Source organism: Saccopteryx leptura, chromosome 8 (assembly GCF_036850995.1).
Source record: "Saccopteryx leptura isolate mSacLep1 chromosome 8, mSacLep1_pri_phased_curated, whole genome shotgun sequence".
NCBI classification, from domain to species: domain Eukaryota; kingdom Metazoa; phylum Chordata; class Mammalia; order Chiroptera; family Emballonuridae; genus Saccopteryx; species Saccopteryx leptura.
This window is the reverse complement of record NC_089510.1, coordinates 51,888,989-51,911,604: the sequence shown is the minus strand read 5'-3', so window position 1 is coordinate 51,911,604 and position 22,616 is coordinate 51,888,989. Positions and strand designations below refer to the sequence as shown.

Below are 22,616 nucleotides of genomic sequence, written 5' to 3'. Positions count from 1 at the left end.
ACTGTTTAACTTTTTGGGGAACTGTACCGTTTTATTTTCCCACCAGCAATGTATGAGCATTTCAATTTCTCCACATCCTCACCAACACTTGCTATTTTCCTTTTATTATTATTGTTATGTTATAAACATTCTAGTTGGTGTGAAGTGGTTGTAATTCATTTTTTCTTCAATTTTAATAGCCAGATATGAATGAGTGTTTCTGTCATATTAGTGTTCCTTATATACTTCTTATTCCTTAATCCACCATGAACTGGCTCTCTCACTACGTTACTGCGAGTGTACGCTGTGATAGGACAGTCACAACCACCTCACGATGAGGTCCTGTGGTTGACTTTGGTGTCTCACTCCACTAACAGGAGCCATCTTCCCAGCTCCCAGGTCTTTGTCCATAGCAAGTGCCACCACTTTCTGCATCTGCAGCCCAAAAGCTCAGGCCCTCTCCACTGCTCTACTCAGCCATCCGTAGGAAATCTCGTACTGAGTCTGGACAAGTGCAGCCTTCCTTGACTGTGCTCATTGCTTTTGTCTGCTAGCCCTTTCTATTTAGATCTTAACATTTAGTAATTGGACTATTGCAAGAATCTCCTGTCCTTTCCAGACTGTCCCATAATGTCGCTATTTTAACCATCCCCTCATTCAAAGTTTCTCAACTCCTAATGCCAACAGGATAAAATCCAGATGCGGTATTCTGACTTCAGAGCCCTCCACAGACCCTGCCCTAACTGATTCTGCCCCCACGTCTCCCATTACTCCGTCTGCAGTAGTAAGACTGGCCTATTTGCACGCCTCAACGGTCCCAGCTCCTTGGCTGAGCCACTTCTCCTTCCTGATATGTCCTCATTCTTTTCTCTGTCGAAGTTCTCCACCAGCCCTGGTTTAAACCGCACTACTCCAGCCAGGTTGCCCTGGCCTTGGTGCATGCCTGCTTCTCCCACCTTTGAAGTTCTCTTGCAACGATGTCCACTCATCTAATTTACCACTTGGGTGATACCACCTTCTTATTTTCTCACTGGCTAGATTTTAGACTGTGGGGAGACAGAAACTATGTCTTATATTTTTACCTATGCCCTGTCTCAGAATGCATACAACTGTTTTTCAGTGGAAAAGAAGAAATATTAGAATCTCAGAACTCTTTACCAAGAGTTAGATGTAAACAGGGAAGGTCCAGGATTAAGGAGAATAGAGACTGGAGAGGGTGGCAGTTCTTTGTAGAACATACAAATTTGTCAATAAAAAAGGGAATGACAGGATTGTGGGGATTTTTCTTACTTTTCTTTCCTACAGCAATATTACTATAAATTCATAGATATTACTTTCTTTTCCTAGTATCTTCAATTATGGTTTGATTCTGATATAAAAATAAAATGTCCTGGTTTTGTGCTAACTATTTTTTGCTTGGTTTTCAGGTTCTGTTGGTTCCTAGACACTGGTGGCATTACGTAGAGTCCATCGACCCTGTCACTGTCAGTGTAAATTCATGGATTGAGTTGGTATGTTTTTTTTCTTAATATATAAATATATTCACTGTTTTTAAGATGTACAAAGCCTATTTATAAAATGTGGTGATTACTTTTAACTAGCATTACAGTGTTACTGTGTCGATATGCAATAATTGGTGTATTCTGTTGATGGATGTTTAGGTTGGAAATAGGCCTTTCAGTGACGTGCCATTCTTCCTTTCAGGAGCACACCTGGGCCTGGTGTCGGTACGCTGGTCTCCTCCCTGGAGCAGTGTTGTTGGGGGGAATTGGGTCTGGCTGCGTCAGCTGTGTGTCCCATGTTGCCCGTCCCATCTCACACCACCTGGGCCAGAAATATCTGCTGCTTGGTTCAGGGATCTCATAACTAATCGCAGAAATCTCAGACCTGGCTTACACATCTTCTCAAAGTAAAGTCTTTCAGTGCTAAGTTTTTATCATTTCACTTCTGCCAGAAGCCTTTTCCCTGCAATATGCTTAATCCTGGTTGCCTGTCCTACCTGACCGTTAAAATGGCCACACATTCAGCTCAAGTCAGTCTCTTCAACCTAAGGCCTTCACTGCATCGGTATGCTCTTTAACCAGAGCTTTTGACTGTGCCTGCTCCCTCTGTAGCCCGAGGCCCCCATTGCCTCTCTGCTCCCCTCTACCCGGAGCCTTGGCCGCAACTCCTGTCTTTGGCAGCTGCACTCCCCTCAGTGCGGCCTTTCTTGCCCTGTGGTAACAGAAAGGCTTTGGTGGAACATAGGCAGTACTGTAATAGGGAGCCGTGCTGCATGAGCTTAGAGGAGAGTCGCAGCCCTTGGGAACCAGGGGAGAGGTGTGGCGGGAGATCAGCAGACTCAGGGAAGCTCTGCTTGTAGCAGCTGAATTGGAGCGCGGTAGTTCCGTGGAGTCCCCTCCCACTCCCGGTACCAGTCATGCCCAGGGCGGCCCTGACAGAGGCTTCCACTCCCGGTACCAGTCATGCCCACGGCAGCCCTGACAGAGGCTTCCACTCCCGGTACCAGTCATGCCCACGGCAGCCCTGACAGAGGCTTCCACTCCCGGTACCAGTCATGCCCACAGCAGCCCTGACAGAGGCTTCCACTCCCGGTACCAGTCATGCCCACGGCAGCCCTGACAGAGGCTTCCACTCCCGGTACCAGTCATGCCCAGGGCGGCCCTGACAGAGGCTTCCACTCCCAGTACCAGTCATGCCCAGGGCGGCCCTGACAGAGGCTTCCACTCCCGGTACCAGTCATGCCCACAGCAGCCCTGACAGAGGCTTCCACTCCCGGTACCAGTCATGCCCACAGCAGCCCTGACAGAGGCTTCCACTCCCGGTACCAGTCATGCCCAGGGCAGCCCTGACAGAGGCTTCCACTCCCGGTACCAGTCATGCCCAGGGCAGCCCTGACAGAGGCTTCCACTCCCGGTACCAGTCATGCCCACGGCAGCCCTGACGGAGGCTTCCACTCCCGGTACCAGTCATGCCCACGGCGGCCCTGACAGAGGCTTCCACCCCGGTACCAGTCATGCCCACGGCGGCCCTGACAGAGGCTTCCACTCCCGGTACCAGTCATGCCCAGGGCGGCCCTGACAGAGGCTTCCACCCCGGTACCAGTCATGCCCACGGCGGCCCTGACAGAGGCTTCCACCCCGGTACCAGTCATGCCCAGGGCGGCCCTGACGGAGGCTTCCACTCCCGGTACCAGTCATGCCCACGGCGGCCCTGACAGAGGCTTCCACCCCGGTACCAGTCATGCCCACGGCGGCCCTGACAGAGGCTTCCACTCCCAGTACCAGTCATGCCCAGGGCGGCCCTGACAGAGGCTTCCACTCCCAGTACCAGTCATGCCCAGGGCGGCCCTGACAGAGGCTTCCACTCCCGGTACCAGTCATGCCCACGGCGGCCCTGACAGAGGCTTCCACCCCGGTACCAGTCATGCCCAGGGCGGCCCTGACGGAGGCTTCCACTCCCGGTACCAGTCATGCCCACGGCGGCCCTGACAGAGGCTTCCACCCCGGTACCAGTCATGCCCACGGCGGCCCTGACAGAGGCTTCCACTCCCAGTACCAGTCATGCCCAGGGCGGCCCTGACAGAGGCTTCCACTCCCAGTACCAGTCATGCCCAGGGCGGCCCTGACAGAGGCTTCCACTCCCGGTACCAGTCATGCCCACGGCGGCCCTGACAGAGGCTTCCACCCCGGTACCAGTCATGCCCACGGCGGCCCTGACAGAGGCTTCCACCCCGGTACCAGTCATGCCCACGGCGGCCCTGACAGAGGCTTCCACCCCGGTACCAGTCATGCCCACGGCGGCCCTGACAGAGGCTTCCACTCCCAGTACCAGTCATGCCCACGGCGGCCCTGACAGAGGCTTCCCCTCCCAGTACCAGTCATGCCCAGGGCGGCCCTGACAGAGGCTTCCACTCCCGGTACCAGTCATGCCCAGGGCGGCCCTGACAGAGGCTTCCACTCCCAAGGTAGCTCGTTCAGTTGTTGAACAGTGGCGTTGTCATCTGCCTGCTATATCCACACCCGTTACTTCTGAAACTACACAGAATTTCCCCTTTTCTAAATGAGGATACCTGTCATGTGTCTCCTTAATCCTTTCGTCCCAGGCTCAGAACCTCTGGTTTCTTGAACATTGTTTTTTATGTGACTTTCTTTTCAGACTCTCCACCATTTTGGCCATAGATTTCAGAATTAGGCAGACTCAAGTTACAGGTCTATATACTTCTCTTTAGGTGTCTAATCTAGACGGTTACTTAACCTGATCAAGTCAAAATTCCCTCACTTGTGGAACAGGGGTTATAATTGCACTCACCTCATTAGGGTGATTGTGAAGCTTAAATCGGGCAAAACATGTAAAGCATCTAATGCAATGCCTGCACGTGGGAATTGTTTAAAAGTAGAAATGCCAATGGAAGAGGAAGAGCTGTTATGTCAAGCATAGCCCTCATAACATATAGCACCTAAAACTGAATACCAGTGGGCCTCATTTGGTGGGGTGTACGGTTTCTACTTACATGACTTAGATCCCAAATTTCCTCAGTGCTGCTCATAATAATACATTAACTTTTTTAGTCATCTTATCTCACTTTGGGTTCATATTCAGTGCTAAGACATACATGCTTTTTTTCACATAATCAGCCTCTATGTCAGATTGTCCTCCATCCTGAACCTGTAGAGCTCGTTTTTTAAACCTAAATCCTAGTTGTTGTCATCTCTGTTAGTTTTCATCATGTTGATTTGGTTGAGCATTCCAGCTTTCCAAGGTAATTTTGAATATGCTTTTAGTGAAACTCCTTCAAGCTACCTGTGCCCTTTCTGTATGGCATCATTAACCTTTGAGTTGATCCTTGCTTTCTGGTATGTAAGAGATACCCCAGGATCGCCTTATACTTGCCCTGCCCCTAACTTGGAAATCAGTAATTTCTCTAAGTGACCAAGGTTCCTTTTAGTGGGAATGGCATTTAGAATCCAGACTGGGGCTCTAAGGCAGTGTGTACGCATTGCTACTGGTGTCACTGCTTCCAGACTCTTTGACAAAGAAGAATGTGATATAGATATAGTAGGTACATACATACATATATACATACATACATTGGTACGTACACATATATTGATATAGTTATATCTCTAATTTAAGGCTAACATTATAGGGTTGTCTTTCTTATTTGTTTCTGTACTTTTATTTCTTCATACTGAATTTCTGGGTCCTTACTAACAGTAACATTTACTTCTTTGCTTTATCCACTAATATTTTTTTATTTTGTTTTTTTAAGATTTTATTTATTCATTATAGAGAGGAGAGTTAGAGAGAGAGAGAGAAAGAGAGAGAGAGAAGGGGGGGAGGAGTAGAAAGCATCAACTCCCATATGTGCCTTGACCAGGTAAGCCCAGGGTTTTGAACCGGCAACCTCAGCGTTTCCAGGTCAACGCTCTATCCACTGCGCCATCACAGGTCAGGCCCACTAATGTTTTTTAAGATGTCAAATTTACAATTCCAAAATTCCGGTACTAAAATTACTAACTATAAACCTTGCCAATAAAATTAAAAACTTCTTTGCAATCCTTTTTATTGTTAGACTGACTATACCACTATGAGAGTACAAGAACTGTGTTGAGTAGTCATCACGAAGGAATTCTTTTCTTTGTGGTTGTGTTACTGATTTCAGTTAGGTTCATTTGTTTCCAATATTAGGATTTACTTTTTCCATTTTGATCTAATTTAATAATATTGAATATGTAAAACATTTAACTTGTCAAAGTTATATTAGAAGGTTACTCAGAGAAGCCTCCTTTCACCCCTGCCCCCTCCACTCCATTTCTCTCATCCCATAAAGGGACTCGTTTTTGTTTTCTAGTTCATCGTTCCAGTGTGTCTTTTTGTAAGCATATATATAAATAATTAAGTAAATGAATAAATATATGTCTGTATCACTATTTATGTGAATAAATATATAACAAATCTATATATGTATGTATTTATGTTTATTCATATTTATTCATTATTATTTTCTCTCCTTTCTTACATAGAAAGTAATAAACTATAGTGTTTTGCACCTGATTTTTTTTCGCATAACAGTATCCTGATTTTGACTACATAATAATACAGAGAACTCTTCGCTTTTTTTCCAGCAGCTGTATCAGCACCCATTGCTTACTCAGTAGTTCCCATATGGATGGATGCTTGGGTTATTTCCAATCTTTTGTAATTACAAATAATGCCAATGAATAACCTTGTGCATATGTGGTTTTATATTTGTTGAAGTGTATCTTTGGGGTAGAGTCTTAAACGTGTGTTTCTCAAGTCATATGGTACATGTTTCTTTAATTTTGTTAGATTTTGCGAAATTCCACTTCATTGTTTTTGTGCCATTTTGCATTTCCATTCATAGTGTAGGAGAGTGGTTCTTTCTCCCACAGCCTCACCAGGATGTGTTGTTAAACTTTGTGGCTTCTGATATGTGACTCATCGTTAGAGACCTCTTCCAGGTCATAAAGGAATTCATCAGTGTTTTTAGAATTAGGATTGGGGTTTTTTTGTTTTGTTTTGTTTTGTTTTTGTGACAGAGACAGAGAGAGGGACAGATAAGGACAGACAGACAGGAAGGGAGAAAGATGAGAAGCATCAGTTCTTCGTTGCAGCACCTTAATTGTTCATTGATTGATTTCTCATATGTGCCTTGACCGGGGGGCTGCAGCAAACCGAGTGACCCCTTGCTCAAGCCAGCGACCTTGGGTCAAGCTGGTGAGCCTTGCTCAAACCAGATGAGCCCATGCTCAAGTTGGAGACCTCGGCGTTTCGAACCTGGGTCCTCTGCATCGCAGTCTGACACTCTACTGCTCCACCGCCTGGTCAGGCTTGTTTGTTTGTTTGTTTTTTAAGTTTAGATCTTTTGGCCATTTAGAGGTTTTTACTAGAGTATGGTGTAAGGTTAAGATCTAGTTTTATCTTTTACCACATGACAATAGAATTGTCAGAGCCATCATTTAAGTCTCTCTTTTCTCTGGTCATTTGAAATGTCACTTTAATCATATACTAGATAGCTCTACTTTCTTGGGTCTATTTCTTCTGTTGGTCTTTCTTTACATTCTTTCATCACTTTATTTTTTAGAGATGTCTTATAGTATGCTTTTAATTTCTGTGGGGCTAACTTCTCATAACTTTTCTTTTGCAGTGTTTCCCTGGCTCCTCTTGAGTTTGTGTTTTTGTATAATCTTTAGAAACAAGTTTGTCTAACTTCATGGATAAATTGATTAAAATTTAACCATATTTGATACAGATTTAATTTAATCCATTTAATTTGGATTTAATCCATATTAAATTTTATGTAAACTTTATGAGATTGAATTGGCCGATCCAAGAACAAGATACCTACCTTTTTACTCGTCCAACTGTAGTTTTCTTTATTTCAGGAGGGTTTAAAAGTTTTCCTTACCCAGGATTTGCATATTTCTTTTTAAGATTTATCCCTAGGTATTTCATCTTTTTTGTTGCTATGGTAAGTAGGGTCTTCTCTTTCATCGTATCATCTGACTGGATATTATTTGTGTATATGCAGGCTATTGAATGTGTTTGAATTATTTTATCCACATGTAGTGAGGTTTTTTTATTGACCATCTTGTGTTTTTAGTTATCTGTCAGGTAACCTAAAGATTAAAATAGTTTCACTGCTTCATTTCCAATTTGTTTGTAACTATTTTCTTTTATCCAATCACATTTGCTAATACCTCCAATTCAATAATAAATGTTAGTGGAGGTAATGTTATCCTGGACTTTTTTTTTTTTAACTTTAGAGGGAATTTCTCTAGTGATTTCTGTTTAAAATGCTAGATTAGGGGCTGAGTTATATATTTTATTATGTTAAGTATTTCTCAATTTCTGTTTCATTATTTTGTTGTTGTTTTTCAAAATCAGGAAAAGGTGTTGAATTTTGTTGATACCTTTTAAGCATCGATATAGATGATTAATATTCCTTTTTTTAGTAAATATCTGGTATTGTAATAAGTTATATCAATGGATTTCCTAATATTGACCCATCCTTAGTTTCTGGTTGTGATGTGTTGTTTTTTAATGTATTGTAGAAACTATTTGTACATGTATTAATTAGATTTGAATTACAGACCTTCAAGCATTTGAAAGCCTTCATCCTGGTGTTTTTAAAGCTTGTTATATACCATTGTGTAGTTGTCTCTTCTGGAATTTTCAAAAGCACCAGTGTCATAACTTCTTCTTTTTAATCAATTTAAATGAAAGAGGAAGAGAGAGAGAGACAGGAACATCAATCTGGTCTGTATGTGCCAAATTTAGCTACAAAATCCCTTAGGTCTTAAGGTCTGTCTACCATATTTATATAACTCAGGCTAATTTCAGGCTCTGCTCTTCCTGTCACGAGTCATATTGATTTAGAAAAAAAGTAATTCTGTTTATTTTTTTTTTAATTTATTCATTTTAGATAGGAGAGAGAGAGAGAGAGAGAGAGAGAGAGAGAGAGAGAGAAGGGGGGAGGAGCAGGAAGCATCAACTCCCATATGTGCCTTGACCAGACAAGTGCAGGGTTTCGAACCGGCGACCTCAGCGTTCCAGGTCAACATTTTATCCACTGCGCCACCACAGGTCAGGCAAAAAAGTAATTCTGTTTAGGTAGAGCACTATTCATCCCTTCTTGATTTCTCTGTAAAAGAAATATAGATTCTGTCTCTTCTAATGTATGCACGGGAAAAGTAAATTCTCAATTCTTCCCAATGTTGCCTTCTTCATCCATTTTACCTCATTATTCTTTTAGTATTGAAATGCATTTATTTTATCAGTATTTTTTCCAAACTTTTTTAGAATATATTTGTATTAATTGTAAAGGCTATCCTCTCATTCATATTTTTATTATGACTTTTATTATATGTATACATATAAAAGAATATATATGTAGTATACTTGTAAGATATAAAGGGTAATGTAATGAATACCAGTGAACCCATCACCTGACCCCACAACCAGAAAGTTACAGAAAACTTGCATCTGTGTTGTGCTTCCCCTCCCATCCCCCACCCGTTTCCTTCACCAGCTTCATTCCTCTGCTTACACAAAAAATGTTTTATTATGCGTTTATATATTTCTATAAAATATATTGTTGTTTTGCACTTTATGCAAATGAGATCATATTTAATGTAGTCGACTAGGCTTGTGTGTGTGTTTTAATAGTGACTTTAGTAAGATATAATTTACATACCATGCAGTTCACTCATTTGAAGTGTACAGTTTAGTCATTTTTAGTATATTCACAGAATTGTGCAACCATACCCAAATCAAACTTGGTACATTTGCATCACCATAACAGAAACCCCATATCTATTAGTAATTACTCCCCCATTTTCCTCTCTAGCTATAGGCAATTACTAACCCATTTACTGCCTCTGTAGATTTGCCAGTTCCAGAATCATACAATGTGTAGTGTTTTATGACTGATGTATTTCACTCAGCATCATGTGTTCAGGATTCATCCATGTAGTAGAAATGTACAAGTACTTCATTTCTTTTTTTATGGCTAAATGTATTACATTGTGTAGATATACCACATTTTGTTTGTCCACCAGCATGGTGGACATTTGTGTTGTGTCTGCTTTCAGTTCCCGTAATTCTACTGTTAACATTCATGTACAAGCTTATGTGGATATATGTTTTCATTTCTCTTGGATAAACACCTCGGAGTGGAATTGCTGGGACATACAGTGTATTAGTCAAGGCAGGGCAGCAGGCTGGAACTCAGACAAGAGCTAAAGTTGCAGTAGAGCAGGGGTTGGGAACCTATGACTTGCGAGCCAGATGTGGCTCTTTTGATGGTTGCATCTGGCTCGTAGACACATCTTTAATAAAAATATATATATAAATAATGTTAACAATATAAAACATTCTCATGTATTACAATCCATTCATTTCCTACTGCTCATGTTCACGGTTGCGGGTGGCTGGAGCCAATCACAGCTGTCCTCCGGGACAACACCAAATTTTTATTGGATGATGTGTAACGTACATGGGTCATTGTATGGCTCTCACAGAATTACATTTTAAAATATGTGGCGTTCATGGCTCTCTCAGCCAAAAAGGTTCCCGACCCCTGCAGTAGAGAGTCTGCAATCTGTAGGACAGTCCAGCAAGCTGGAAACTCACTCAGGATTTCTGTTGCAGTCTTGGGGCAGAAGCTCATCTCCTCCAGGAAGCCTCTTAAGGTCTTCAACTGATAGATAGGGTAAGGTCCACCCACACTGTTGAGGATGAACTTCTTTAACTGATTGCAAATGTTAATCACATCTACAAAGTGTCTTTACAGCATCATCTCTGCTAGTGCTTGACCAAACTGGGCACTATAGCCCAATCAAGTTGACTCATAAAATTAACCATCACATATGGTTACTCTGTCTAACCTTTTGAGGAACTGCCAGACTCATTTCCAAAGCAGCTGCACCCTTTACATTCCTACCAGCAGTGTATGAAGATCTGGCTTCTCCACATCCTCACCAGCACTTGTTATGAGTCTTTTTTATTATAGCCATCCTAGTGTAAAGTGGTGTCTCATTGTGGGGATTTGCTTTTTAAAATTTAATACTAAATTTCTAAGATTCATCTTTGTTGTCATTGTAGCTGGTCATTCTTTTCACTGTGGTATAATATTTTCGTGTTAATGTACCACAGTTTGTTGGTTCATTGTTCTATTGATGGATAATTGGGTTGTATGCATTTTTTTACTTTTATAAATAAAATATTCTTGTACAAATGTGCAAGAGTTTTTCTACAGAATATTTGTATATCTCAGAGTAGACTTGCTGGTCTGTGGCATATGTAATGCTCAAGTTTACAAGATAATGCCAATATGTTTCCCAATGGCTTCTCAGCCTGCACTTCCGTCATCAGTGTGAAAGATTTCTTCTGTCTGTCAGTGCACATTTTCCACCACTTGGAATTATCAGACCCTCTTTTACTAGTTTCATGGGTTTCTCAATTTCCATTTGCCCTATCTTTAATGAGATTAAGTATATTTTTATATATTTATTGGTCATAAAAGTGTTTTTTATTAAAATGTTTATCTTCATGTCTTGCCCATTTAAAAAAATTGGGTCATCTTCTTATTGAAGTGTGCAGATTCTTTATATATTCTAGGTATTAATCTCATATCAATTATTTGTTACAAACATCTGGTTTTTTTCTTTTATGGTGTCTTTTGATGAACAGAAAGTGTTGCTTTTAATGTAATTTGTCATTAATACTTATATAACGACATATAGTACATAGTTATATACTTATATATGGCAACATATATAAGTATATAGCTTAATATATCTTAAAATATATTTGCATGTTCGGCGTTCTCATTCTTGTGGCTAAGCCTGTTTATCATAATTTCTCTCCTGTTCCTCAATTAGCTTATCAAACTCTACAAGGATTATATAATCCTTTTTTTTTTTTTTTTTTTTTGCTTGAAACATGTCAGTGAATGGAAAAGACTGGAAAAAACCTCACAGGATGGTTCATACTCAAGGCCTGTGCCTCATAGACAGGATATATAAAATTTGGTTAATGAAATATTCCGTAGCCCTTCTAGATGACAAAATACCTAACAACTGTGGTCTGCCAACATGCTCATTTCTTCTATAACAAAGTTTCTATTAATGAGAACAGAACATATCCATAAGAAACTACTCTGTTTTAAGCCATGAGACAAATGAAAAGATGGGTTTGTTTTTATCTCCACTTAGGAAGAGGACCACCAGGCTCGAGTAGAGGAGGCGATCACTCGCATGCTTGTGTGTGCCCTGAAAACCGCGGAGAACCCACACAACACCGCGGCTTGGTTAAACCCAACCGAGGTGAGCCGCGTCCGGTTTCCATCCTGGCAGTTGGCTTCCTGCAGTAACCAACCCAGCTGGATTTCTTTTCCAATTCCTGTAGCCACTCTAAAAGGTTTTCTTTTTCCTTAGGTTGAGGCAACATCCCATGAAGTCAATTGTCACTACTTAAATAGAGCCGTTTCAGCTTTTTTTGATCATTGCAGAACATCTAAGATAGTAGAAGTCCAGGCATTCAGAACGAACAGAGAGTATGTGAAAAGGGAAGACTTAAATGAACACAACTGCATGGAGGTGGAACCGACAAGTAGCCCGAACTTAACCTTGGAAACAGTAGAACAGGGGGCAGCAAGTCCCTATGGCCCTGATCTGGTTCCTGTACTGCCAAGTTCTGAAGACCCACCCGCAGAAGGAGGAGGCATGTTTGAAAACGATGGTAAAGACTTTGTTGGCAAAGATGGCGAGCACGTAGGAGAACTGCACTGCACCAAGAAGCGACGGGTGATAAGTAAAAGCGAGAATGCAGCCGATGAACAGATTGCTCCAGATAGTACCGTGGTCTCTTCTCAAACACTCGTTTCCACAGATGACTTGCTGGACTGCTTGGTGAATCCACAAGTGACCAAGATAGTGGCACAACTTTTGATACAAGGAAGAAATGTGTAGTTATATAGAAAATGACTTTTAAAATAATATTTTAAAAATACAATAGTTTTAAAATGATATAACTTTTAAATAAAAGATGGAACAGCAAGACGTCTGTTTGCACATGCTCATAAATGTGCTCGTGCCTGCCATGTTCAATTTCATCCTCTTGCCACCTCTGTGCTCACATGGCTTGTTGGCCGGACTGGCTCTTTGCTACTCGACAGGCCTTCCTGTGCCTCATTTCCTCTCCCACCCCTTCCCTGTGGCCTGTTTCAAGAGCCCCATGTGTTCTCAACCGGTGAAAACCTCTCCATCAGCCTTAAGCGGGGTTCAACCTACTGCTTTTTTGTTATTATTAGAATTTATGTTTTGAAATAAAAATTTATAGCAAACCTTGACTAAATCATCACACAGGAATACACCTTAAAATAATGTCACATGCTTCATTTACTTAAAAAAAGTTACAGACATAGTAAAAATAAAGCTGTCATTTATAAATGTGAGTTTCTTTGAGCAAAAGAAAGCTGGTGTGAAATGTCAGAATGAAACTAGGACACAGGACGCTGACAGCTCAGCCCCTCCCAGAGTGAGGAGGCTTGGGGCCGGGCCTCCGGGCCGGGGGCTGTGCTGCTGCTCCCCTCTGGCCTTCAGCTTCCTGTGCACTAAATGGGGCAGAGGGATGATTTCTAAAATCTGTGGTTATGGTCCTTTCGTTTCAGAGAGCGGTATATAATTATAATAGTACCATTCTCCTTTGATCGTGAACTTAAGCAGAAAATAACATGTTCAAAAATCTTGCTACTAAGGGTACTTTGGTTTTTATTGCGACTCTCACCATCTTTGGGAAGTTTCCATTTCAGAAGTTTCTGATTTGGTTCTGTTGGAGATTCCTGCCATGGGGACCTTCTCCACGCACACAAGTACATAGGAAGGAACTAGCAGTCTTTTTCCTGACGCCGTAGTCTGAGGTGCCGCCTTCATCACACAAGCTGCGCCTGTCTCTGCTCAGGCCCGAACCCCTTTCTAAGACCAGAATGCCCAGCTGATTGATTTACTATTTCTCTCTTACATTGCACTGTTTATCATATAAATTAATCATATTCATTTTCCTGTAGAATTTCTTGAGTGCACGCTGCTATCAGTTTGATCTATAGTTTGAGGTTTTCACCTGACAGCTCCTCACATTGCACGGGGACAAACAACAGGATACACCTGCTAGTGGACAGCTGCCTTACCACACCTGAGAGACAAACTCCGTCCCCCTATACTGATGCGTTTCGCCTTAAAAGTGTCAACTTAATGCCTGACCAGGCGGTGGCGCAATGCATAGAGCGTCGGACTGGGACATGGAGGACCCAGGTTTGAAACCCCGAGGTCGCCAGCTTGAGCGCGGGTTCATCTGGTTTGAGCAAGGCTCACCAGCCTCAGCCCAAGGTCACTGGCTTGAGCAAGGGGTCACTCTGTCTGCTGTAGCCCCCCAGTCAAGGCACATATGAGAAATCAATCAATGGACAACTTAGGTGCCACAACAAAGAATTGATGCTTCTCAGCTATCTCCCTTCCTGTCTATCTGTCCCTCTCTCTGTCTCTGTCACAAAAAAAAAGTGTCAACTTAGTTTGTTCACATTTTCAAGTAAAATATTTAGTTTTTCCATATTCAACATGATTTTTTACAAATACATGCTACGACACATCACAAAAATCTATGCTCAGCTAGTTATCTACAAACAGCTAATTTATCTCTAAATACCAATTCTAAAATCAAGGTCTTCATGCCTTTGACCATGCTCATGGCTCCCTAAATGCTAGGATATACTATTGCAACATAATGCATTATTCTCTCATCATTTCTATAGTTTGACAAAAACTAGAATTCATACTCTTAAATGAGATCATATCAGTATCACTGAAATTCATTACTGCAATGTTTAGCTTTTCGTCATAATTTCTTGAAAATCCATAGCACCACTAAAACTTGCTAATTCTAAGAGCTGTTAATTTACAATGAGTTCCTTTCATAATTGTACCACTACCACTTATTCCTAATTAAACTCAGTTTCGACTCCCCGAGTCTGAGACTGAGGTAGCTTCATAGTAGTTCTGTTGCTATGAAGGGCACGTTTCAGAGTGCCAGCTGGAGTACCAGATTAGATTTAAGCGAGGGGGAAATATGGTATCAGTTACACCATTTTCCTCACTTGGCATACAAACTAAAAATATTTCTTTAGTAATGAAAATAGGTTTTGTGTTTTTTTTGGGGGAGCTGACAATACATGGAATCTGTTTCTTTGCATTAAAAGTAGAGTCAAAGAAACAACTCATTCTGTTGCTACTTTTCAGTTAACCCGAGGAAGAATGTGCATAAGCTCAAGCTTCTGCGTGTAGTTGCAGCACAGCGTGAGGAATCCTTGGCCAGGTGCTGTGGAACGTATACAGGAAGTCTGCCGTGACTGGTGGTTCTGACATCCTGTCCTCAGTCATACCACTGGCGGTCTCAATTCCACAGTCCAGTTCTGTAGCTCGGCAGGCCTGAATAATGGAAAGCTTGGGCTTTGCAGTTAGACTTCTACAATAATCCCCTCTGGGAAAGCTTATTCATTCTACCAGGTCAACAGGACCATTTGTCCCAAAAATTATTCCTTCATCACCATGGCTTAGAAGCACACAAATAAAAAACTTTTGCTATGATCTTCAGAAACACAGCACATTGATTCCATGATTTCTTCATGTGTGAAGGATCATTTCTGTTCCTGACTTCATACTTCAAGTTTGTGAATATTTCCCTGAGGTTGGCTGCATCTACACGTGTACCAGACTGATATGCCATTCCAGTACTTCTATGGAAGTTGTTATTATTATTATGCAGGCACCCATTTCAGGATAATCCATTTAGTAACTGTTGCCAAGGATATTCTAGAATGCATTGGTTTACTGCCTTGTAAGAGCTTTGTTTCTGAATTTTTAATGGACTTTGAATGGGTTTTTAATGGACTCTGTGGATACTTTTATTAATGCACAGTCTCCACACAGCAGCCACCCACTGGCCCCAGCTGGTGCCAGTCCTATTTCATTTGCTTTTGTAATAAAGTTTTATTGGAACACAGCCACGTGATTTGTTTACATATTGTCCATGGTGGTTAGGGTTGCAGTGGTGGAATTGAGTAGTGACAGAGACTGTATGGCCTACAAAGCCTGGAAATCTTCACTATGTATTCCCTCACAGTAAACAAATTGCTGCCTCTGGCCAGTTGGCTCAGTGCAGAGTATCAGCCCAGCATGCAGACTTTCTGGGTTTGAAACCCAGTCAGGGCACATGTGAGAAATGACCATCTGCTTCTCATACCCTCCCTCTCCTCCCTCTGCCCCTTCCACAAACAGTGGCTCAGTTGGTTTGAGTGTGGGTTCTGGGCACTGAGGATGACTCAGTTGGTCTGAACACATCAGCCTCAGGTGCTAAAAATAGCTTGGTTGATTGAAACATCAGCCCCATACAGGGTTGCTGGGTGAATCCTGGTTGGAATGCATCCGGGAGTCTGTCTATCTCCCCTCCTCTCACTTAAAAAAAAAAATCCCTGGCCAGTTGGCTCAGTGGTAGAGTGTTGGCCCAGCATGTGGATTTCCCAGGTTCAATTCTTAGAGCACACAGGAGAAGTGACCATCTGCTTCTCCACCTCTTCCCCCTCTCTCTTCTCTCACTCTATCTCTCTCTTCTCCTCCCACAGCCATTGGTAGATTGGAGCAAGTTGGTCCCAGGCACTGAGGATGGCTCCATGGCCTTACCTCAGGCCCCAAAGTAGCTTGGTTGCCAAGCAATTGAGCAGCAGCCCCAGATGAGCAGAGCATTGCCCCTAGTGGGCTTGTCAAGTGGATCCCGGTTGGGGCACATGTGGAAGTCTGTCTCTCTGCCTCCCTGTTTCTCACTTAAGAAAAAAAAAAGAAAAAGAAAAAATCAAATTGCTAACCCCTGGTTTAATGCATCCACTGACTGGATTCCAGCCTTGAGCTGAAGTGATCACACGTCTAACACCTGCAGAATCTGTTAATCCCTGTCATCCAGGGCAGAATACCAATCAGCAGAAAGGGAGGTGGAGGTCCAAGATAGAACTAGGACATGTAGGAACACCAGTCTTGGGAGGAAAAAGGCCTGGATGCTACTGACACCTGAAACTGACTAAAAGCATGGTTTGGTGAAATTGATCCTACTCTTACTACATTTGTAAGAAGATCTGGGGATAATTATTACCATTACTGTCTAAGTAAGAAATTTTTTTTAGGTGAGAGGAGGGGAGATAGTGAGACAGTTTCCTGCATGCACCCCAACCAGGATATACCCGGCAACCCCATCTGGAGCAAATGCTCTGGTGCCGAACTATTGTTAGCACCTGAGGCTGATGTGCTCCAACAGAGCTATCCTCAGCACCTGGGGCCACGCTCAAACCAATTGAGCCACTGGCTGCAGGATGGGAAGAGGAAGAGAAAGGGGAGAGGAAGGTGGAGAGAAGCAGTTGGTCGCTTCTCCTGTATGTCCTGACCAGGAATTGAACCTAGGCCATTCATAAGCCGGGCTGATGCTCTCTCCACTGAGTCACTGGCCAGGGCCTAAGAATTTAAAAATTAGAAAAACATATTGATCCTCAAGTAACAATTTACTAACAAACAAATATGTAACAGAAAAGATATTTAAAGTCACCTTTTAGATGAGCCGACTAGTGGCCCCATCCTTCCTGGTCTTCAGACTGAGGGTGCCAACACATGCAAAGAAAGCATGCACCTTCCAGTAGAGAGCAAGGGAGGGAGGTGTGTATGAACATGATCAGGGAAAGAAGGGCCAGAAAAAAAACCCTTTGTAGCACTTACCACCATCTGACCATTATATATTCAACTATTTATTTGATTGTTGTTTTTCTTCCCCAACTCGACTGTTACCACATGAAGGTTTGGACTTTGATTATTGCTGTATTCACAGAGCCTAGATCAGTGGCCAGCACATGGCAGGCACTCATTAAATATCTGAGCAGGTTCTCTTAAAAAAGGATACCTTGTGACAGTACTCCACTGGGATACTACAGTGGGGCAGAGGATGTTGTAGCCAAGGGTACAGTATCTGTTAACCTTAGTAGGTGTATCCCTATTGCATAAGTAGACATACCTTTGTATTCAAATAGTTTATTTCTTATGTTTGTTACTCCTTTGACCACCACTGTTTTTCAAGTTGCAGGCTGTGTCCCATTAGTGATTTATAAAATCTATTTAGTGAATGATAAAAATGGGACATAATAGGTAATTTCAGTGAATCCAGTGGTAAATGTAAATATCATTATGTGAAACTTTTCATGAAAAGTATTTTTTCAGGGTAAATATATTTCACAAAACTTTTCAGTTTATCTGTGTGTGCAGTGGGCCTAATATAAAATGTCTTTCTTAATGTAGGTTGGGGGTCAGAAATGTTTGAAAGGTGTTCTGAGACAAAACATTTAACTGAGAGGTAATAGCCTTTACATGCAGAGACCTGGAAATAGAGTTAAGACATTGGCATGCATGGAATCTCTGTAAACAGGTATGGGAGATAACTTCCTGACCTCGTGTATAGAGAGATTATGACACAGCACGAGATGCTGGCTATCTGCAGAAGGGGAGTCTATGAATGAGAAAGGGGCAGACTGCCAGCCACCAAGATACCTAGGTCCCATTTCACCCTGCATTTCTCAGATGAGCATGCCGAATGAGCAAAATCAATTACTGAATAAAAGCACTGACCGCCAGAGGCCAGAGGGATTAAAGAATACAAGCTCGGTACACGCCTAAAGTCACAGTATCCGGGAATCAGTAAGCACAGTAGCTAGGACCCATGAGCTTTTTAGGGGTCTACAAAAAACTTGAGTTTCTTTCAAAATTTCTCGATTACATTCATGCTTGTATCAATGCACTTGCAAAGTATAATTTTTAATACTACTTAAAGAGTAAGCGGCCCACAAAGGCAAAAGTGCCAGGGGCCCATGAAAGTCCTACGTGACTGTGGGAATCAGGAATTTCGGAATCATCTGTGGTGCTTGCTGAAAATGTAGGTTTCTGGGCACCCCTCTAAGAGCTACAGAATCTGCCTCCTTTGGGATGGGCCAGGGTTTGCAGGCTCAGCAGACACCTCAGCTGATTTAAATACCAAGAATGTTTAAGAATCGCTGGGCCCTGGCCGGTTGGCTCAGTGGTAGAGCGTCGGCCTGGCGTGCGGAAGTCCTGGGTTCGATTCCTGGCCAGGGCACACAGGAGAAGCGCCCATCTGCTTCTCCACCCCTCCCCCTCTCCTTCCTCTCTGTCTCTCTCTTCCCCTCCCGCAGCCGAGGCTCCATTGGAGCAAAAGATGGCCCGGGCGCTGGGGATGGCTCCTTGGCCTCTGCCCCAGGTGCTAGAGTGGCTCTGGTCGCAGCAGAGCGACGCCCCAGATGGGCAGAGCATCGCCTCCTGGTGGGCATGCTGGGTGGATCCCGGTCGGGCGCATGCGGGAGTCTGACTGCCTCCCCGTTTTCAGCTTCAGGAAAAAAAAAAAATACAAAAAAAAAAAAAGAATCGCTGGCCCTGGAGTAGACCAGCGATACAGGTTCAAGGTGGGCTTATTTCAGCAGGGGCTACTGTTGGGGTCAACCAGTCCTTCAGATTTACTAAGCTAAATGCACACTGTGCCCTTCCTGTGATTTTCAGCCAAATATTATTACTACTCTGAGGATCACTTGATGCTGTCATATTTAACTGTGGTCTTTTATCAGCAGTGGCCTGTGTTTATCATCAAGCTCTCCTGTTTATTTGCCCTTAAGGATAAAAATGTTTACCACCAAATGACATTTCCAAGTGTTTTATTGAAAAAGGAGGTAAATATTTTTTCTAGATTTGGGATAACCGTAACATTTACTGACCGGATCATCATACCTTGGTTCAATGCTTTCTGATTTCAGCCTTTTCCTAAGTTAACCAAACCACCAGAGAAGGAGCAAATTAGAGAGAAGGCCTCTCTTTTTCTTCTCTTACATACGTTGCCAAGCCCGAGTTGACATACCAGTGGCTGAACACTTCTAGGCAATAAGGAGGCTTTGCAAATCCACTTAAAAAACAAATAGCAACAGCAGGAGAAATGTCAAGATGTCTGTGTGTAATGAAGCAACACCTGTGGCCCCCTTAAACACCCCTACTTAGAGCGCAGGTTTTTCCCCATGGCGGAGGGAGGCGCCTCTATCCCCCGCTAGCGACCCCTCGTGCCTGAGTGCACCATCTGCACTGGCTCTGCTAGGCATCATCAGCTCTGACCTCCGCCTACAAGGCTCCAAATGAAAACAATGACAGAAACCAACCCAGAAGCAAATATATATATAAAGGGGATGCACAGATTGGCTGAGATGTTTCAGAATTAGTAACATTAGTCTAGAGGCCAGTTTCTGTAGTGGGAAAAAGAAAGGGCTTGTTGACACAGAGCCCAAGATTCAGTTGCTGGCTCTGAAGGCCATTACCTAGGTGACCTGAGGCAAGGAAGTGTCTTGCACTCTGAGTGTTCGTTTCCTCGGCTTTAAAATAGGGATATAATTCTTACCTCACAGGATTGTTTGGGGGAGTAAAATAAATACTGTCTGTGAAAGCATCTATTATACTAACTAGTACTATCTAAGCGCTAAATAGTGTTTGAATCTGAAATTCACCTGTGGTAGTTAAAAAAGAAACTTTACTGTCCAAGAGATACTGAGTTAGCAAATTAGCATTATGGTTAGTTCCTCTGGTTTATTTACATACCTTTTTTTTTTCTTTAGTGAGAGAGAGAGAGGGACAGGTAGAGAAATGAGAAGCATCAACTCTTAGTTGTGGCACATCAGTTGTTCATTTATTGCTTCTTATACATGCTTTGACTGGGAGCTCCAGCCAAGCCAGTGACCCCTTGCTCAAGCCAGTAACTATAAGGTGGTGGGCAATGGGGTAAGGTCACGAGAGGAACCAGACCCGGGAAGATGGCTAGAACCGCCCACACCCATGCGCTCCAAAGGAAACTTCCCAGGAATCCTTGGAAAAGAGCAACTGTCCGTCAGCCAGTGAGATTTTGCCATGTCATATCAGCTCAACCACCCTAGACGACCCTTTAAATCTCCACCACACAGTTTCCTTTATGCGACTTCCCTGGGCTCTGTCCCCGGGACCAGGGAACATCGTCCGGGAAACGCTGTACTAAATAAAGCATTTATTATTCCACACTTCGTGGCTACGCCCTTCCTTCTTCCTCAGCGGAGAAAAATACCTTACATTTGGTGCTGAAACCCAGGAGGAGTTGAAGTCCGCAAGGGTCTGCTCCTTTCCCTTTACCCTCCAATAAAGAACCAAGATCTCCGACTTTCCACCCACTTCGGCACACGGTGCGATAAGAAGTCCCCTGCCTCCAGCCTCCCCTCAGTTCTTCCCGCCGACACTCCCTGTTCGAAACTGCAGCTGCGTCTGGGACCTCTTTTCTGTTCCAAGTGCGTGTGTGCCTGTGAAGATGTCCGGTCATTCCCACTTTACCTAACCATCTGGTGGCCAGAGATTGAGTTGCAGGATGCCAATTCTCATCTCTAACCACTCCAAGGACTGAAGGTGGCCATAGAGGCACAGGCTCCTGGAGTACCTTCCCTTCCTAAAGAAGAAACTGTTCTTCTCCGCTGTGGCCAGGCCACAGAACTCACTGGATAATCAAACCAGGTGGCCTCCTGAAGGGACTTTTGATATTAACATCCTAACCAATTTATCACCAAAAGAACTGGGAACTGGTTGGAGATCCCTAACATTCAGGGCTTCTAGTATTTGCGCTCTGATCCTAATCTCTGTGCCACCTGCTACATGGTGCAGGCCCTTTTTGGCCAGAGAAACCTCAACTAAACACTCTGCTCCTGATCTTTCCTCTTTCGCCTGACCCCCGGGGGCGCCCCTCTCTCAGGACCCCTCTCTGGTCCCTCTGCAGACCTCTTCCACTCAGGTCTCTTCCCTCCAGAAGCCCCCTCCCCTCCCTTCGCAAAATCCTGTTTCTCATTCACCTGCAAATACCAGTCCCTCCTTCTCCTCCCCTGCTGGCCAGGGGCCCCTCCCTTCTCCACTGTGTTCTTAAGCCCCTCCTCCGTCAGGTCACCCTCCGCCAGCCATTGGCCCTTACACCAATTTGGCCTCTGGCTCCAGCGTTTCTGGCCGGATTTGGTTGCCAGGCTCCCCAGGAGCCCCCCTCCTCTTATTCTCAACCCCCAAACTCCTATCCGAGACCTGTGAACACAGCATTTAAAGTTTTTAATGGTCGCAACTAGTAGAAAAAGGCCAAGGCTGTTTGCCAGACTGGCATGCAGCAGAAGGTAACTCTCCAAACCCAGGCTCTTGTGGCAGCCCTGAGGCCGGCAGAGCAACAGGGGCAAGGCACAGGAGGTGCCCGACCCATGTCTGGGCCACAGAGAGGAATCCCACCAGGAGCTTGCTTTAAATGTGGCAAGCAGGGTCACTGGTCCCAACAGGGCCCCTGCCCGCGGCTGCCCATTAAGCCCTGCCCTGACTGTAAGCAGCCCAGTCACTGGCAGAGTGACTGCCCCTTTTGGGCAACAGGCTTTTCCTCAGCACCTCTACGTGGAGGACAAGCCGCCCAAATGGGAGGCCAAGCCAGCCAGGAGGGCCTGTCGCTTGAACTCCTAGACCTCATGGACGATTGACGTGGCCTGGACTCTAGGACCCCCATCACCCTCACCAAACCACGGGTTATGCTGCAGATAACGGGTAAGTCCATCTCATTTCTTGTGGGCACGGGGGTTATCTTCTCTGTTTTGCCATCACACTCTAGACCTCTAGTTCCCTCACAGGTCTCGGTTATGGAGTGAATGGGACCCCTTCTTTTCCCCTTTGCATACCACTCCTGACATGCAGTTTTGCCTCAAGCTTGCCCCCATGCAGGACCGCTGGCAGCCGAAACGACTGGGCCCTACCCATCTCCAGCTCACCAAAAGGCTGGACCCTGCAGATCCTCCTATTGCTCCTCTTTTTTTTTAAATCCTTACAGGACCGCATCTGTGAAGTTTCTTGAGTCATGGTCAAACAAATGTCCCTCGTGACTCCCCTCAAAGCCACCACCTTCCAATCTCCCCCTCCCCATGACACCCCTAACCAGCAGGAAATAGCCAG

General features: G+C 43.9%; 2 protein-coding genes and 1 pseudogene across 3 annotated transcripts in view; 2 read left to right on the top strand and 1 right to left on the bottom strand.

The window, feature by feature from the left end:
- Window positions 1-12,839, top strand: part of HSPBAP1 (HSPB1 associated protein 1) — a 66,347-nt gene extending 53,508 nt beyond the window's left edge. For both annotated transcript variants that reach the window (XM_066347404.1, XM_066347403.1), the window contains 3 exons: window positions 1,407-1,490; window positions 11,721-11,831; window positions 11,943-12,839. In XM_066347404.1, coding sequence (XP_066203501.1) covers window positions 1,407-1,490; window positions 11,721-11,831; window positions 11,943-12,476 — 729 coding nt within the window. In that variant the 3' untranslated portion in view covers window positions 12,477-12,839. The remainder of the gene's footprint in view (window positions 1-1,406; window positions 1,491-11,720; window positions 11,832-11,942) is intronic.
- Window positions 1-22,616, top strand: part of PARP9 (poly(ADP-ribose) polymerase family member 9) — a 357,437-nt gene that overhangs the window by 153,888 nt on the left and 180,933 nt on the right. The gene's annotated exons all lie outside the window — the stretch shown is intronic.
- On the bottom strand, window positions 12,983-20,976 carry LOC136379526 (caspase-3-like; annotated as a pseudogene).